This window comes from Thamnophis sirtalis, unplaced genomic scaffold, assembly GCF_051295495.1.
Source record: "Thamnophis sirtalis isolate CommonGarterSnake01/CBP01778 unplaced genomic scaffold, rThaSir2_p1.2 scaffold_2, whole genome shotgun sequence".
Classification (NCBI taxonomy): domain Eukaryota; kingdom Metazoa; phylum Chordata; class Lepidosauria; order Squamata; family Natricidae; genus Thamnophis; species Thamnophis sirtalis.
The window spans coordinates 29,869,836-29,887,546 of NW_028261382.1; the positions used below are offsets into that span (position 1 = coordinate 29,869,836).

At 45.2% G+C, this 17,711-nt stretch overlaps 1 protein-coding gene across 1 annotated transcript in view; it reads left to right on the forward strand.

Annotated features, from left to right (window-relative positions):
- Window positions 1–17,711, forward strand: part of MEGF9 (multiple EGF like domains 9) — a 53,890-nt gene that overhangs the window by 26,402 nt on the left and 9,777 nt on the right. Inside the window, exon 2 of the mRNA XM_014054460.2 lies at window positions 8,016–8,214. Within this exon, the coding sequence (XP_013909935.2) occupies window positions 8,016–8,214 (199 nt within the window). The remainder of the gene's footprint in view (window positions 1–8,015; window positions 8,215–17,711) is intronic.

Consider the following 17,711-nt stretch of genomic DNA (forward strand, 5'->3'; position numbering starts at 1 on the left):
AGACAGACGGACGGACGGACGGACGGACGGATGGATGGATGGATAGATAGATAGATTCATAGATAGATAGAGAGTTATAAATGGATAGAGAGATAGGTAGAGATAGAGATGGATGGATGGAGAGAGATAATATAGAGATAGATAGATAGATAGATAGATAGATAGATAGATAGATAGATAGATAGATAGATATAGATAGATGGATAGATAGATAACCTTACATGATATACAGTGTGAGTTTTTCTCATGGTTGCTGGATTAATGACCTCTTATCAAAAGAACAAGGGGAGGGGAGGCAGAGATGAGGAGGGTCCTACTACCCTCCCAGATATCAACATTTAATATCTCAGCTACTCCTGAGGAAAATCTGCAGGTGAAGGCATTCAATGCGTTGGGGGGGGGAAACCCACCCCAAAACATCTTACATCAAAACTACTGAGTAGAACCATTTTCTATAAATAGAAAAAGAAAATGACTCTGGTGGGGAGGGAAAAAAACAGGAGATATTTGAACAAAGGGGAAAAGTCAGTGGAACTAGCCAAGAAGTCTGTCAGCTTTGATTCATATGGGGGAACTTTTGATCTCCAAGTTATGACAACAGAGGCGTAGCGTCTTCCCCGCAGCCCTTTGCTGAAAGATTAAACTGAACACACTTGATAAAGAGATAAACCCACATGCGAACCCTTCTAATCTTAAAGAGTTTTGGAAACTTTTTAAGAGTTTCTAGCCAAGGGCGGGAGGTTGACTAGAACCCATAAAGTTTAGGAGTGCCTCATTTCCACCCCCTCTCGTCACTTATTCTGTTATTCTGTTTAAGTAGAAAGTGAACTAGAAGACCTCCAAGGTCCCTTCCAACTCTCTTATTCTGTTTAAGTAGGAAGTGGACTAGAAGACCTCCAAGGTCCCTTCCAACTCTCTTATTCTGTTTAAGTAGGAAGTGGACTAGAAGACCTCCAAGGTCCCTTCCAACTCTCTTATTCTCTTTAAGTAGGAAGTGGACTAGAAGACCTCCAAGGTCCCTTCCAACTCTCTTATTCTGTTTAAGTAGGAAGTGGACTAGAAGACCTCCAAGGTCCCTTCCAACTCTCTTATTCTATTTAAGTAGGAAGTGGACTAGAAGACCTCCAAGGTCCTTCAAACTCTCTTATTCTATTTAAGTAGGAAGCGGACTAGAAGACCTCCAAGGTCCCTTCCAACTCTCTTATTCTGTTTAAGTAGGAAGTGGACTAGAAGACCTCCAAGGTCCCTTCCAACTCTCTTATTCTCTTTAAGTAGGAAGTGGACTAGAAGACCTCCAAGGTCCCTTCCAACTCTCTTATTCTGTTTAAGTAGGAAGTGGACTAGAAGACCTCCAAGGTCCCTTCCAACTCTCTTATTCTATTTAAGTAGGAAGTGGACTAGAAGACCTCCAAGGTCCTTCAAACTCTCTTATTCTATTTAAGTAGGAAGCGGACTAGAAGACCTCCAAGGTCCCTTCCAACTCTCTTATTCTCTTTAAGTAGGAAGTGGACTAGAAGACCTCCAAGGTCCCTTCCAACTCTCTTATTCTATTTAAGTAGGAAGTGGACTAGAAGACCTCCAAGGTCCTTCAAACTCTCTTATTCTATTTAAGTAGGAAGCGGACTAGAAGACCTCCAAGGTCCATTCCAACCCTGTTATTCTGTTAAGGCTGTCAGTTTGTGTTATTTTTTGTGAGACTGCCATCTTTCTTGAAGGCTGAGTTCATCACCCCAGGTACTCGCTGTAGAGTTGCTTTAATTTTCTGCCACTCAAGGCTCACCGCTTCAAACCAACAAAACCGCAAGATATGTGCGTATGCGTATCTCCTTCTCGGGGTGTGTGTTTGCTCTGATCTGAAGTATGTTTTCTGGGCATTCTCCCCTCCCCCTCCGGTCTCTTGCCTTCTTCAGCCTTGATTTCCTCAACGTTTAGGACAACCGAACACATTCTGACATTTTTAAATTCCCTTTGGGGGTCTGTCTGATTTATGGGCTTTCGCTGCCTCTCGTCCTTTCAACACTTGTCTTTTTCGTGCCAAGGGCAGGGGGAAATGTTCTGACCGAGGTTTTCCAAGAGCACGAAGCAAACTCCTGGTCCCGACAAAAAATCCCTTTTATTAATTGACTCTGAATTCTGCTCATTCACCTCCAGCAAAGTCTTTCAAGGGAGGATTTACAGTCACAGACCTTATCTGGCTTGGAGAGCTGCCAGGCTGATATCTGCAGAACTTGGCAAGGAGAGTCACAAGCCAATGAAGCGAACTAATGGTCTCCTGCAAACTCCACTCCCCTTTTGCTCCTCTTTTCTTTCCTCTGGGAGGGGCCATTCATCATCCACCTGTGGCCTTCCTCCCAAGTCGACCCCTGTTCTTTAGCTGTTTCCTTCATCTTGCAATTCTGCGCATACACACACTGGGAACAGGCTCCAGCTGTTTTTCTGCCTCACTGATGTCTGACTCTGAATGCAGTTGATAACTGGCATATGGCCCTGGCTTCCTCTCTGCCTCCGACACAGAGCCCTCCTCAGAGCCTTCCCCAGACTCCAGGACTGGCCCATGTTCCTCCTCCACCTTCTCACTCTCCGAATCTGCTGCCAGCTCCACTGGCCACTGATGGGCCACAACAGGAAAAACCATAATAGTAAAACAAGCTCCTTAGGTTAAGAAAATGAAGCCACAATTGCCTGAAGACAACTGAACCTGTCATGGCTACTTACATCTCAGCAGGAGGAAAATAATAAAACAACAACAACAGGGAAAGACTTATCTTAAATTTGACAAATGGGATTTGCTGAAGGCTGTGATCCAACATCTGGGGGAAAGAGACAGGATTTCAATGCCTTTATAACAGGGGTCCCCAAGCTATTTAGGACCACTAAATTGATAATTGTAAACCCCGCGAACCGCTAATACGACCTGCCTAATCACTGGCCATTTGGGCGTGGCTGGGTGGTCATGTGATTGGGTGAGCGTGGCCAACTCAATGTCACTCAAGTCGAGGGGCACCTTGCCGGCCTCTACTCACCCCTCCCCTCCCAGCCCCTCCTCGCCTGCCCACCCGGGCTCCTTAGGGCCCCAATAAGAAGCAGTTGCTAGAGCTAAGCAGCCACCATGAGAAAGAGTTGGCAAAACAGCTCAATTCAAATTCTGACCCAGAAGGAGGCTCAGCAGAAGCACCTCACTGAGGACTAGGAGCAAAGGCTTTCCAAGCAGAGGGGAGATCTGTGGGAGTGCAAGGCCAGGTGCCGGCGCCTGGAGGCTCAGTGGGCTGAGATGGTCAGCCAGTTCCAGACCATGATGCAGTCCCACTGGAACGAGGCCCTCCGGCTCTTCCCCACCAGCGGCTCTTCCCTCCAGCCTTCGCCCAAAGCCCCCCACCAGGAGGTTGAAGCAGTCCGCCATGCAATGGAGGGAGCTCCCGTGACTTGTCCCAGCTTCTGCCAACCTAGCAGTTCAAAAGCACATTAAAAAATGCAAGTAGAAAAATAGGAACCACCTTTGGTGGGAAGGGAACAGCGTTCCGTGCGCCTTCGGCATTGAGTCATGCCGGCCACATGACCACGGAGACGTCTTTGGACAGTGCTGGCTCTTTGGCTTTGAAACAGTGATGAGCAGTGCCCCCTAGAGCAGTGTTTCTCAACCTTGGCAACTTGAAGATGTCCGGACTTCAACTCCCAGAATTCCCCAGCCAGCATTCGCTGGCTGGGGAATTCTGGGAGTTGAAGTCCGGACATCTTCAAGTTGCCAAGGTTGAGAAACACTGCCCTAGAGCCAGGAACGACTAGCACATACGTGCAGGGGGAACCTTTACCTTTATCATCAGTTGGGAACCTCAGACCAACTTTTTTTTATCAAAGAGTTGGCTTGCAAGAGAGGTGTGAGTTTTGGTTCACAAAGGCCTGTAGGGTGGTGTGTCATTTCAAGTTAGGAAGAACCCCGGAGAGGCAAGGGAGGACCCTAGCTCTTCTCTTCCCTCTCATCAGGTTGGCTTCATTGCACAACACAACAAAACACCAGTGGGTTTTTTATTTTCCCTGAGACAGGCATCCATCCTAGGAGAAGGAACCTGGCAGAAATGGACGCACGCAATGGCATCGCTATTAGTAGACCAGATTCTGATGTTGTGGGTTTAATTAAAACGTTGATGCCCATCAAAACTCTCTCTGTGGCTTTCCAAAGGTTTGTGTGAATCAGCGAGCGCTGCGTTGTGCAGAGAGAGCATCAAAGAACATTTTTTTGGCATCATACGATGAGCCAAACTTGCATAACTAGCTTTTCCTGTCCCGGGATTTGCTTAGGGATTTAAAAGTGATGAACAAAACAGATTTAAAAGAGACACCGGGGATTAGTTTCCATCCATTATTCCTTCTCTGGCCTTTGGGTGCTTTGGAGAATAGCTTGACCTCCCTCTCCTCTCTGTGGCAGCCCCTCAAATATTGGAAGGCTGCTATTCTGTCTCCCCTGGTCCTCCTCTTCCCTAGACTAGTCATGCCCAGTTCCTGCAACTCTTCTTTGTATAATTTAGCCTCCAGTTCCCTAATCATCCTGGTTGCTCTTCTCTGCACTCTTTCTATATCTTTCTATATCAATAACTTCGGTGTAGGATTAGGATGAGGATGAAGGTTCGCTTGTGGGTTGGTTTAAAGCAATAGCAGTAGACTTATATACCGCTTCATAGGGCTTTCAGCCCTCTCTAAGCGGTTTACAGAGAGTCAGCATATTGCCCCCAACAATCTGGGTCCTCATTTTACCCACCTCGGAAGGATGGAAGGCTGAGTCAACCCTGAGCCGGTGAGATTTGAACCGCTGACCTGCTGATCTAGCAGTAGCCTGCAGTGCTGCATTTAACCACTGCGCCACCTTGGTTTCCAAAAAGCTTAGTGCCCCCCCCCCCTATAAGTAAGATGTTCTTACTTATAAGGACACCCTTACTTGTAAGCTATGTATCTCCTGTCTAATGAGGCAAGATGGCATTCTTTGCTGCGTGCCCTCCCTGGGAGGAAGTGATGAGTAAGTTAACAAGATGGTAGCAGTGAGTGAACTCCCATCATCCGAAGGGACTCATCGCCTTCTCCCGAAGCAAACACAGCCTACTCTTCTCCTTTGGGGTTTGTCAGAAACGGTGTAGGGTCTGCTGCTTGGGTGGGGGTCGGGGGTGGGTTGGACTAGATCAGTGTTTCTCAACCTTGGCAACTTGAAGATGTCCGGACTTCAACTCCCAGAATTCCCCAGCCAGCATTCGCTGGCTGGGGAATTCTGGGAGTTGAAGTCCGGACATCTTCAAGTTGCCAAGGTTGAGAAACACTGGACTAGATGACCTACAAGGTACCTTCCAATTCTGTCAATCTGTATATGCCGAGATGGCGCAGTGGTTAAATGCAGCACTGCAGGCTACTTCAGCTGACTGCAGTTCAGCAGTTCAAATCCCACCAGGCTCAAGGTTGACTCAGCCTTCCATCCTTCCGAGGTGGGTGAAATGAGGACCCAGACTGTGAGGATGGTATGCTGACTCTGTAAACCGCTTAGAGAGGGCTGAAAGCCCTATGAAGCAGTATATGTGTAACTATTGCTACTATTGCTATATCTCCAAACTGCTAGCTCCGACGAGAAACTCTCTTCGTGAAACTTGGTTTCAGTGTTCCAGAGATTAAACAACAACAACATTTGCTCCTCAACCACTGCATGAGAGTTTTTGTAACTAGGTGGGCATCCTATGTGTCATTCTTGGACATTGTTTGCATCTGGTTTTTGCTGATTGGGTGCAACGTTGGAAAAACAATGAGGCTTTGAGCTGACTGCGTGGCTCTTTTTGAGTAGGCGTTGGAAGGGATCAACGGATCAACCTATTTTTCTTCTCTTGCCATGGGTTGGGCCTCCAAAGCTGAGTTTTGCTGGCGCTCTTGAATAACGCCGGATCAAACCATTCCTGGCAGTTGGCGGGAGGCATGCATCTGACGTCCGCTGTATCAGATAACCCTCTCCAAAGACAGAAAGGGAAAGGTTGCCTGCACCTCCTCTAAAGTCCTCCTAATTTCCTTCCGACAAGATTTGGAGGCTATCAGTGGTCAGGAATGGGTGTGGAGCTCTCTTGGAACTGTCGAAAAATCCAACACACAATCTGCAACACAATCTCCTTTTAGTAGTTCCAAGAAGGCTTCACACACATTTGCACCACTCAGGGGACCCTGAGGACACAGAGAAACCTCCAAGTGGCCTCAGTGACCCTCTAAAAGGGTGCAAAGGACCAGCTGTCTGCAAGGAGGATCGATCCTTCCATTCCTCACCACTATCTAGTCAGAGCTGAAGAAGCTTCTTGGATGAGAAGCGAAACGTCTTCAAGGAAAAACCAGAAAGTCCAGTTGCCTCTTGAAAGAAGCACCTTGGGGGGCGAAGATGATCTTAACTTTAGGCAGAGGTGCTATACCTCAACAGGTGGGGTCTAGTTGTGGTTTTGGGGTTGGATTGGAGTTCAAAGGCCTGCTTGGGCACCAAGCTAAGCCTTCTCCACCTCGTAGTATGTTGCAAGAATAAAAATAGGGTTGATGGTCACAAGGATCTTCATGCTTTAAGTCAACTCATGAATTTGATTCAGACCTCCAGTTTGGAGATTCGATTGAACTGGCTCTTCACAGAGTTGGAAGGGATCTTGTAAGTCATCTAGTCCAACCCCCCATCCAACCAGGAGACCATGCACCATTTCTGACAGATGGTAGTCCAGTCTCTTCTTGAAAGCCTCCAGGGATGAAGCTCCCACAACTTCCGAAGGAAATTTTGGGTTGATTGTTCTCACTGTCAGAAAATCCTTCCTTATTTCCAGGTTGAACCTTGTTCAGTTTCTATCCGTTATTCCTTGTCTGGCCTTCAGGTGCTTTGGAAAATAGCTTGATTCCCTCCTCTTTGTGGCAGCCCCTCAAATATTGGAAGATGCTCTCCTGTCTCCCCTGGTCCTTCTCTTCACTAGACTAGCCAGGCCCAGTTCCTGCAACTGTTCTTCATATGTTTTAGTCTCCAGTCCCTTCATCATCCTGGTTGCTCTTCTCTGCACTCTTTCTAGGGTCTGAACCTCTCTTTTATACTGTGGTGACCAAAACTGGATGCAGTATCCTAGGTGTGGCCTTACTAAGGCTTTGCAGAGTGGTATTAGTACCTCCCTTGATCTCGATTGTATCCCGGTTGCAGGAACTGGGCATGGCTGGTCTAGTGAAGAGAAGAACCAGGGGAGACAGGAGAGCATCTTCCAATATTTGAGGGGCTGCCACAGAGAGGAGAGGGGTCAAGCTATTTTCTTTTTTTTTATTAAAAGTTTTAAAAAGTTTTACAATTATATACCTTTCCCCTTCCCTCGCTCCCCCCACAATCCCACATCCCCTCCCCCCTCCCCCCCACCTCCCAGAGCAAATACAGGGTATAAACATTTAGCAATCATACACTAAAATAAACTACTAACTAACTTTAGCATCGTCCCTCGCTTGTACTTTAACTCCCATTTTGTAAAGCTAACTTTAGATAAGTTGTAACATTCCTTGTTCATTCATTCATAAGCTAACTGAAATTTCTTAGTCCCATATTTATTTTGAATATAGTCAATCCATCTTCTCCAACTTATATTTCTCGTCTGAATGATCCTTGAGGTATGCTGATATTTTAGCCATCTCCGCTAAGTTTGTTACTTTTAATGTCCATTCTTGAATGGTAGACAGTTCTTCCTTCTAAGCTATTTTCCAAGACACCCAAAGGCCAGACAAGGAATAACGGATGGAAACTGGACAAGGTTGAACCTGGAAATAAGGAAATAAGGTTCAACTTGGAAATAAGGAAATAAGGAATTTAGGATTGCATTTGATCTAGGATAACATTGACTTTTTCTCCTACAACCTCCAAACTGATGTATGGGGTAAGGGATGTTGTCTACAATGACTCAACTGTAGCCAAAAAAAAAAAAGAAAAAGATGAAATATAATTCTCCAGTCATCCTGTAATTAATTTCAGGTTTCGTTTCCCTTGGCTCTCCTTGCAGATGTCTTCTGTAACTGCAGCTCCATCGGAAGCACAAGCGTGGGGGATTGCAATGCCACGGGTCACTGTCACTGCCGCCCAGGTTACACAGGGCCCTCGTGCGACAGATGTGAAGAGGGCTACCATCTCGGGCAGCCTCACCCACGCTGCCTTCCTTGCGAGTGTCATCCCGAGGACTCCATCTCTTCGTCCTGCGACAGGTAAGGAGAACCGCCTCAAACGTCCTTCGTTCCTTCTCTTTTACTGGCCAGGGAAAGCTGGGTAATTGTAGTTTTGGAAGGAGGAATGATGGGTGACCCAGTGGTGGGATTTCAAAAATTTTACTACCGGTTCTGTGGGCGTGGCTTGGTGGGCGTGGCGGCGGCTTGGTGGGCGTGGCTATATGGGCGTGGCAGGGGAAGGATACTGCGGCATCCCCATTCCCTCCCCGCCCCACTAACATCAGCAGTGCTGGAAAGGAGAGTGGTTTGTGGAATGGAGGGGGGAGGACTGTGCGGACGTTTCATAACCCAACTAGGTAACACCGTCAGTGCTAAAAGGGAGTGGAGTTTGTGGAGGAAGAGGAGGAGGAGGACTGTGAGGTCCTTGGTGCTCTCTGAGCTTGGTTCTTTCCTTGTGGACGTTTCATAACCCAACAAGGTAACACCATCAGTGCTAAAAGGGAGTGGAGTGAGGAGGAGAGGTGGGTTGCTGGTGGTTCGGCCCAGATCGGGAGAACCGGTAGTCAGGGCGGCGAGAGGATCCACTCGCCTACCCGGATGCTTCTGCACATGCGCAGAAATGTCACGCGTGCACGCGAGCATGCGGAGGAAGAGTAGGAGGAGGAAAGGAGGAAGACTGTGGGGTCCTTGGTGCTCTCTGAGCTTGGTTCTTCTCCTGCAGAAATTTCATTACCCAACTAAGTGGCACCATGAATGCTAGAAGGGAGTAGGGTTTACAGAGAGGAGGAGGAGGAAAAGGAGGAGGAAGAAGAAGAAGAGGAGGAGGAGGAGGAAGAGGAGGAAGAGTATGGGGAGGAGGAGGAAGAGGAAGAGGAGGAAGAGGAGGAGGAGGAGGAGGGGGAAGAAGAAGAAGAAGAGGAGGAGGAAGAGGAGGAAGAGTATGGGGAGGAGGAGGAAGAAGAAGAGGAGGAGGAGGAAGAGGAGGAGGAGGAAGAGGAGGAGGAAGAGTATGGGGAGGAGGAGGAAGAAGAAGAGGAGGAGGAGGAAGAGGAGGAGGAGGAAGAGGAGGAGGAAGAGTATGGGGAGGAGGAAGAGGAGGTGGATTTGATTTGATTTTATTATATTTATATGCCGCCCTTTTCCCCCGAAGGGGACTCAGAGTATGAGGAGGAGGAGGAGGAGGAAGAGGAGGAGGATGACTGTGGGGTCCTTGGTGCTCTCTGAGCTGGGTGGTTTCCTTGCAGGCATTTCAGGACCCAACCAGGTAACACCATCAGTGCTGGAAGGGAGTGGGGTTTCCTCTCTGTTTATATCCTCTGTTTATTTCCTGCCAGCGTTGGTGGTCCCACTGTCTATTCAAGGCTGTGTCTTTTAGGGTGATATTCTCCCCTCTCTACCTCCCAGTCTTGAGAATAGGCAACCATGAAAGCAACCAATGGATGTTTTTCCTCCTCCTTCTCAGAAAAAACTCCAATCAACCCTCCCCCCCTCCGCCCTTCCCTAAACATTTCTGGACTTTTGATCCAGGAAGCCTGATGTGTCCCGCCATGCCTCCAGCTGGGAAAAGACGCTTTGGCAAAGGGCTTTGCGCCGTCCAGATGCGCTGGGCGTTTTGACATTTCACCAAAACGCCTCTTCAGAATCCCGGAGAGGTTTTTGGCCCTGGCAAGCGAATTCATGCCACTTGCAAGCCCTCGAGGGAGGAGGAACGCGGCCTGCACAATGCTCCTAGTGTTTGGGGGGCATAGAAAGCACCCCTGTTTTCTGCCCACCACGGAGGGGGGGTCGCTTCACTGGCCTGGCGTCATGGAGAGGATGGGGCTTTCCTCCCCCCCAAACAAAGTTCTTTATTTATTTATTTCCTCTGGGAGGGGCCATTCATTGTCCACCTCTGGCCTTCCTCCCAAGTCGACCCCTGTTGTTTTTTAATTGTTTAAACTTCTTTTATGAACAGAGTGTTGTCCTGTTTTTTCACCTTCCCTTTACATCTTCCATTATTATGCATATTCCATTTTGCATCCTATTTCCATTTCTGTCCTCTTATGTTTACTCCATATTCTCCCGCTTCATTTAATTTTTCCTATTAGATAAACAATATCATTATTTGCCTCCCCAAGCTTATTTAACATATCCTTTCCATCTATTATTCTCTTTTACTGTTCATTTTTTTTAAAAAAATATTTTGTTTATGCAAACATCCCATCTTTGCAACACATCACACTTCTTTCACATATGTGTTGTGATTCTTTTATCTGTACATATGTCTTATATTATAACTATAACTATAACTATAACTGTAACTGTAACTGTAACTGTATCTGTGTCTATAACTATAACTAACTATAACTATAACTATAACTATAACTAACTATAACTATAACTATAACTATAACTATAACTATAACTATAACTATAACTATAACTATAACTATAACTATAACTATAACTATAACTATAACTATAACTATAACTATAACTATAACTATAACTATAACTATAACTATAACTATAACTATAACTATAACTATAACTATAACTATAACTATAACTATAACTAACTAAACTATAACTACTATAACTATAACTAACTATAACTGTAACAACTATATATCTAATCTATAAATATAACTATAACTATAACTACAACTACACTGTAAAACTATATATCTATATCTAATCTATAACTATAACTATAAAACACTCTCTCTCTCTCTCTTTCTCTCTCTCTCTCTCTCTCTATCTCTATCTCTATCTCTATCTCTATCTCTATCTCCATATCCATATCTAATCTATAACTATAACTATAACTATAACTATAACTATAAAACTATATCTATATATCTATATATCTATATATCTATATATCTATCTATATATCTATATATCTATATATCTATATATCTATATATCTATATATCTATATATCTATATATCTATATATCTATATATCTATATATCTATATATCTATATATCTATATATCTATATATCTATATATCTATATATCTATATATCTATATATCTATATATCTATATATCTATATATCTATATATCTATATATCTATATATCTATATATATCTATATATATCTATATATATCTATCTTTCTCTAACACTATCTATCTCTATATCTATCTCTATCTCTATATCTAATCTATATCTATAACTATAACTCAGTGGTGGGATTCAAATAATTTAACGACCAGTTCTCTGCCCTAATGACCAGCTGGGTAGGCGGGGCTCGGTGGTCATATAACCGTGTGGGCATGACCAACTCAACATCACTCACATCGATGGGTGCTTCGCTTTAGCTGTTACAAATGTAGTAAGGATTAACCGGAGAGGCAGTTTAGGTAAGCAGGGCAGTAAAGATGAGGCTAGAAACAACACCCGAATGTTTCTTTCCTTTGCCTTCCTTATAGGATTAGCCCTGTAAAGTGGAAAAAAACAAAAGGAGATTTCTTCCAACAACCGGTTCTCCGAACTGCTTAGAAAGTTACCAACCGGTTCTCCCGAATAGGTGCGGACTGGCTGAATCCCACCACTGCTATAACTATAACTATAACTATAACTATAACTATAACTATAACTATAACTATAACTATAACTATAACTATAACTATAACTATAACTATAACTATAACTATAACTATAACTATAACTATAACTATAACTAACTATAACTATAACTATAACTATAACTATAACTATAACTATAACTATAACTAACAATAGCTACAGCTACAGCTATAGCTATAGCTAACTATATAAATGCATTTATATTATTTCATACATCTTTTTTCTTCATTCTATATATAACATTCTATATATTTTATGTATAACAACCTTTATTACATTTGACCCGTTTTGCATCCATTTCCTATTATTTATTTGCTACAGTCTATTTTGTATTTCTATCTGTTTTACTATTCATAATTACACATACTCAAGTTTAATTTTATATAGTAAGCATTTCATTGAATTAGTTCTCCGCAAGTAGCAAATTTAATCTACATCCCACACATTTTATTGAATATATAGATCGTTGGCTACATTTCATTCTATTCTGCTAGTAAATCCTTTTTTTTTTCCTCCTTTCAACCATTTTCTTAGTTTCTCATGAACTTCGTTTCTCTCGTATTCTCTTCTCATGGAGAGGATGGTTTGAGAGATGCTGGAGCAAAGAGAAATGGGTGGGCAACAGCACTGCATAAAGGCCACTTCCTTCAAACACAGAGGCTGTTAATAAATTCCCGAGTTTCAAATTTGGGGCTGGGCAGAAACCAGACGCGATTGAGACATTTTGCCAAGGGGCAATCCTGGCCTCCGACTGCTCTGTTTCCTAAAACGTCCAGATTAATTGAGCTGAAAACCAACCCTATAGGTCAGGGTGTGTGTTTTTCCCCTACCAGGAGGTTAAAAGTTGGTCGAGGAAGACAGAGGATGACTCCCCATGGAGCCATCTTGTGCAGGGGTCGTTCAACCATTTTGCAAGGCTGATGGAAGGCAGGAAGAAGGAGAGAGAGATGGAGGGGGAGAGAGGAGAGAGAGAGAAAGAAAGAGGGAGGGAGGGGGAGAGAGAGGAGAGAGAGGGAGAGAAAGAAAGGAGAGATGGAAAGAAAGAAAAGAGAGGGTGAGATAGAAGAAAGAGAGAGGAGAGAGAGGGAGAGAAAGAAAGAAAGGAGAGAGAAAGAAGAAAGAGAGAGGGAGAGAGGAGAGAGAGAGAGAGAAAGAAAGAAAGAAAGAAAGAAAGAAAGAAAGAAAGAAAGAAAGAAAGAAGAGACAAGAAGAATTTAATTTAATTTAATTTTTAAATTTTTATTGTAAATATCAATTGGGGTTTTTCTGGATACTTTATTTAATGTTCCTTTTACTTTTTGTAATATGTGTTTTCTTTTATGTTGTACGCTGCCCTGAGTCCTTGGGAGAAGGGCGGCATATAAATCCAATAAACCTAAACCTAAAGAGAGAAGAAAGGGAGAGGGAGAGGGGAGAGAGAGGAAGAGAAAGAAAGAAAGGAAAAGAAGAAAGAGAGAGGGAGAGAGGAGAGAGAAAGAAAGAGGAGAGAGAGGAGATAGAAGAAAGAGACAGAGGGAGAGAGAGCAAGGAAAGAGAGAGGGATAAAAAGAAAGAGGAGAGGGAGAAGAAAGAGAGGGGGGAGAGAGAGAGAGAAAGAAGAAAGAGACAGAGGGAAAGAGAGCAAGGAAAGAAAGAGGGAGAAAAAGAAAGAGGAGAGGAAGAAGAAAAAGAGAGGGGGGAGAGAGAGAGAGAGAGAGAGAGAGAGAGAGAGAGAGAGAGGAAAGAGACAGAGGGAAAGAGAGCAAGGAAAGAGAGAGGGAGAAAAAGAAAGAGAAGAGAGGTAGAAGAAAGAGAAAGGAGAGAGAGAGAAAGAAAGAGGAGAGAGAGGGAGAAAAAGAAAAGAGAGGGAGAAAAAGAAGAGAGAGAGAGAGAGAGAGGGGGGAGAGAAGTGTCAGGCAGTAAATCTTGACCGGAATCGATTTCTAAAATCTACCAGGCGTGGATGGCTGGTGTGTAAGGACATTGGTTTCTTTGTCCGAGCCTCGCTGGGCCCAAAGACGGGTCATCACTCTCTGCATGGCCCAAGGGAGCAACAGAAGGTGGAAAAATTAAAGGACTGATAGAAAACGAATGTATTTCTAAGTCTTGGCCGTCTCGGAGCCGGCAGCTCCATGATTAATAGACCTTCGTTTACTCAATGAAACCAATTCTTTGGCCTTGGACACCGCAGGGAGCCATAGCTAAGCACCCAAGCTTGGCTTTTCCCCCTCTGCCCTTGGCTGAACCGCGGCAGGATGAGGCCCCTGGTGTGGTTGGCTGTGTTGCATGTGTGAATGGAAGGAGTTGGGTCAGAGAAAGTTGGCCAGTCACTTCTTCCAAAGATTTCTTTCCAATAAGATGAAAGAAATAAAGTCTGTTTCCCATCAGGAAGGAGTGTTCCTTCCTTCCTTCCTTCCTTCCTTCCTTCCTTCCTTCCTTCCTTCCTTCCTTCCTTCCTTCCTTCTTTCCCTCCTTCCTTCCTTCCTTCTTTCCTTCCTTCCTCACTCCTTCTCTTCCTAGCTCCCCCTTTTCCTTCCTTCTTTCCTCCCTCCCTTCTTTCCTTCCTCTCCCTCCCTCCCTTCCTCACTTCCACCCTTCCTCATGCCCTCTTTCTCCCTCACTCCCTCTCTTCCGTCCTCCTTTTCTCCTTTCCTTCTTTATTTCCTTCCTCTTCCCCTTCCTTCCTCACTTCCACCCTCCCTCCCTCTCTTACTCCATTTCTCCCTCCGTCCCTCCCTCTCTTCCTCCCTTCTTTCCTCCCTTCCACCCTCCGTCCCTCCCTTCTTTCCTCCCTCCCTTCATGCCTCCCTCCTTTTCTTTTTTTATGCAATATTTTTTATTATATGTAAAGTTTTTTATTTTTTTCATTTTCATAACATAAAGCCACATGTGTACTATTACATAACCAACATCATATTGTGTTATTAAATGTTTACATCAATTCATCTTACCATCAATCCCAAAAACCAATTATTAGCTCTTCTACTCTCCATACACCATATGTGTGCTTTAACCATCACTTTCTTGGTATAATACAATACCATAGCAGAGTTTGAAGGGACCTTGGAGGTCTTCTAGTCCAACCCCCTACCTAGGCAGGAAACCCTATACTGTTTCAGACAAATGGCTATCTTCTCCCTCTCTCCTCCCCCTCCCTACCTCCTTTCTTCTATCTGTCATCCTTCCCCTCTCTACTTCCCCTTCCTCTCTCCTTCTCCTCTCTCCCCTTTCCACTCCTCCTTTCTCTCCTCCTCTTCCCCCCCTGCCCTCTCTCCTATCTCTCTCTCTTTCCCTTACCTCTCTCCTCTACTTCACACTATTCTTCTCTTGTATTTCAGCTTCTGAGCGAGCTCCATTTTATGTTGATGGTATTTATAATTCCTTTTCAGTAAACATATTTAATTTTAACAACTATCTTCCTCCTTCTTTTTTTAAAAGAGAGAACCAAAAAAGTATACGATATATAGTCGTTATGCTTTTAACGCACGCCCCCCCCCAACCTCAATTTAGGCCGAGATGTAGACCTGGTTACAATTCCCAGCTATTCTCATCATTATATTTATGTAATTATACATCCTTACATGCCCCCACTTTGTGATTCTGTCTTTAAATCTCAATAGTTTTCCATTGTAAGTATATTTCATGTTCCCTTCCTTCCTTTCTCATTTCCACCCTCCCTTTCTCCTTTCTTGCCTTCCTCTCTTCCTCTCTTTCTCCCTCCCTCCCTTCTTGCGTCCCTTCTTTCCTTCCTTCCTTCCTTCCTTCCTTCCTTCCTTCCTTCCTTCCTTCCTTCTTTCTTTCTTTCTTTCTTTCTTTCTTGTTTTTCACCCTATTGAAAGCAGGTCAACGCCAAGTCAACACATCTAGAATCATCTGGATGGGGTGGGGGGTGTTTGCTTCCGGCAGTTTTGTAAGAGGGAGGGACGCCGAGGGGGGGGGCTTGGACAATGGACTTCGGTTGTCACAGAACGGCTGACTCAGCCGGCTTCCCAATTTCATCGGGGCAATAATAAGCGTTGCCGTCAATAAACGCGTGTCCCAGTTGCCATTCAGTCTCCACTGCTTCACTGTTTCCTGTCTGGATCCAGAAAACAGAATAGCAGGGATGGTGGAAAGCGCCATTCTCTCCTTTGTGAAGAAAATGTGTGTCCCAGTTTGGCTGGACTGGAAGACAAAGAGGTCCCAGATTTGTTCCAGTCCTCATTTGGTCTTTGGTCTTTGGCCTCGTGCTCTGGACTGCTCTCTTTCCCTCCTCTTGTTTGGCTGATTTGGGCTTCTCCCCCTTGTTCCTGGCTCACATCTGAGCCAGGCCCGTGGCTGAGGTGACCATTGTTGAGGCATTTGCAAGAGGCCATGCCAAACCACCCTCAATGTCCCTGCTGTGGACTGCCAACAGCCAGCGGAATTGGCAGCAGAGTCGGACAGTGAGGAGGTTGGGGAGGAACCTGGGCCAGTCCTGGAGTCTGGGGAATGCTCGGACGAGGGCTCTGCGTCGGAGGCAGAGAGGGGGTCAGAGCCGTATGCCCAGTTATCAGCTGCCTTCAGAGTCAGACATCAGTGAGGCAGAAGAACAGCTGGAGCCTGTTCCCAGTGTGCGCATGCGCAGTTGCCAGACGAAGGAAACAGCTAAAGAACAGGGGTCGGCTTGGGAATAAGGCCACAGGTGGACGATGAATGGTCCCTCCCAGAGGGAATAAAAGAGGAGCGACAGGGGAGTGGAGTTTGCAGGAGTTCGCTTCATTGGTTCGTGACTCTCCGAGGCTCCTTGCCAAGTTCTGCAGATACCGACCTGGCAGCTCTCCAAGCCAGATAAGGTCTATGACTGTAAATCCTCCCTTGAAAGACTTTGCTGGCTGTGAAGGAGTGCAATTGACCTGATGAGGCATCTCTTGTGCTTGGGAGCAAAAGTTTCGTTGTCCGGATGCCAATTTCTCTCAGCCTGGCAGGAGAGTTCCCTCCACCATCTCTCGAAGTTCATTCACGCTTTGGATCCGAAGCGTCTCAATGCTTTCCTTCCCACCTGCCTAGCAGTTGAATCCCACCGAGGGAGCCTGTCTCAGAGCTCTTCATCTGGAGAGGTCATGAGGCTGGCATGGATGCCTTCAGCCAGCAGCAGTGACTCTGCAGTGGCAGTGATCTGCCGTTTTTAGAGCAGGGGGCAGAGAAGGGGGCTGGAGGGGTGCCAGCGAGGAAGATGGGTGGCTGTAATCTGGTGGAAAAGGAGCTTATGTGACAGAAGGAGGGACATTCGGAGGGCTTAGGGGGTCTCATATTGAAATAGCTTAGTTTTGAAGGGATAAATTCCCTCCTTCCTTCCTTCCTTCCTTCCTTCCTTCCTTCCTTCCCTCCCTTCTCAAAATGAACTTTCTTTTAAGGCTGATTGGTTCTATGGTGAACACTTTACTGAATTTCAATCTCTTTTCTCCCTCCCCCTTTCCTTCCTTCCTTCCTTTCCTTCCTTCCTTCCTTCTCCCCCTGATCACCTATTGCCCTTCCTTCATTCCTTTGCTCCTCCCCTTTCCTTCCTTCCTTCTCCCTCTGACCACCTATTGCTCTTCCTTCCTCCCCTTTCCTTTTCTCCTTCCTTCTCTCCTCCCTTTCCTCCTTCCCTCCTTCTTTCCTTCATCCTTCCTTCCTTCCTCCCTCCCTCCCTCCCTCCCCTTTCCTTCCTTCCTTCTCCCTCTGATCACCTATTGCTCTTTCTTCCATTCCTCCATTCCACCCCTTTCCTTTCTTCGTTCCCCCATTCCTCCTTCGTTCTTCCCCTTTCCTTCCTTCCTTCTCCCTCTGATCACCTATTGCTCTTCCTTCCTTCATTCCTCCTTTGTTCCACCCCTTTACTTTCTTCATTCCTTAGTTCCCCCATTCCTTCTTCGTTCCTCCCCTTTCCTTCCTTCATTCCTCTGTTCCTTTGTTCCTTCCTTCCCTTCCCCTTCCTCCCTTCCTTCCTTCCTCTCCAAAATAAACTTTTATTTTAA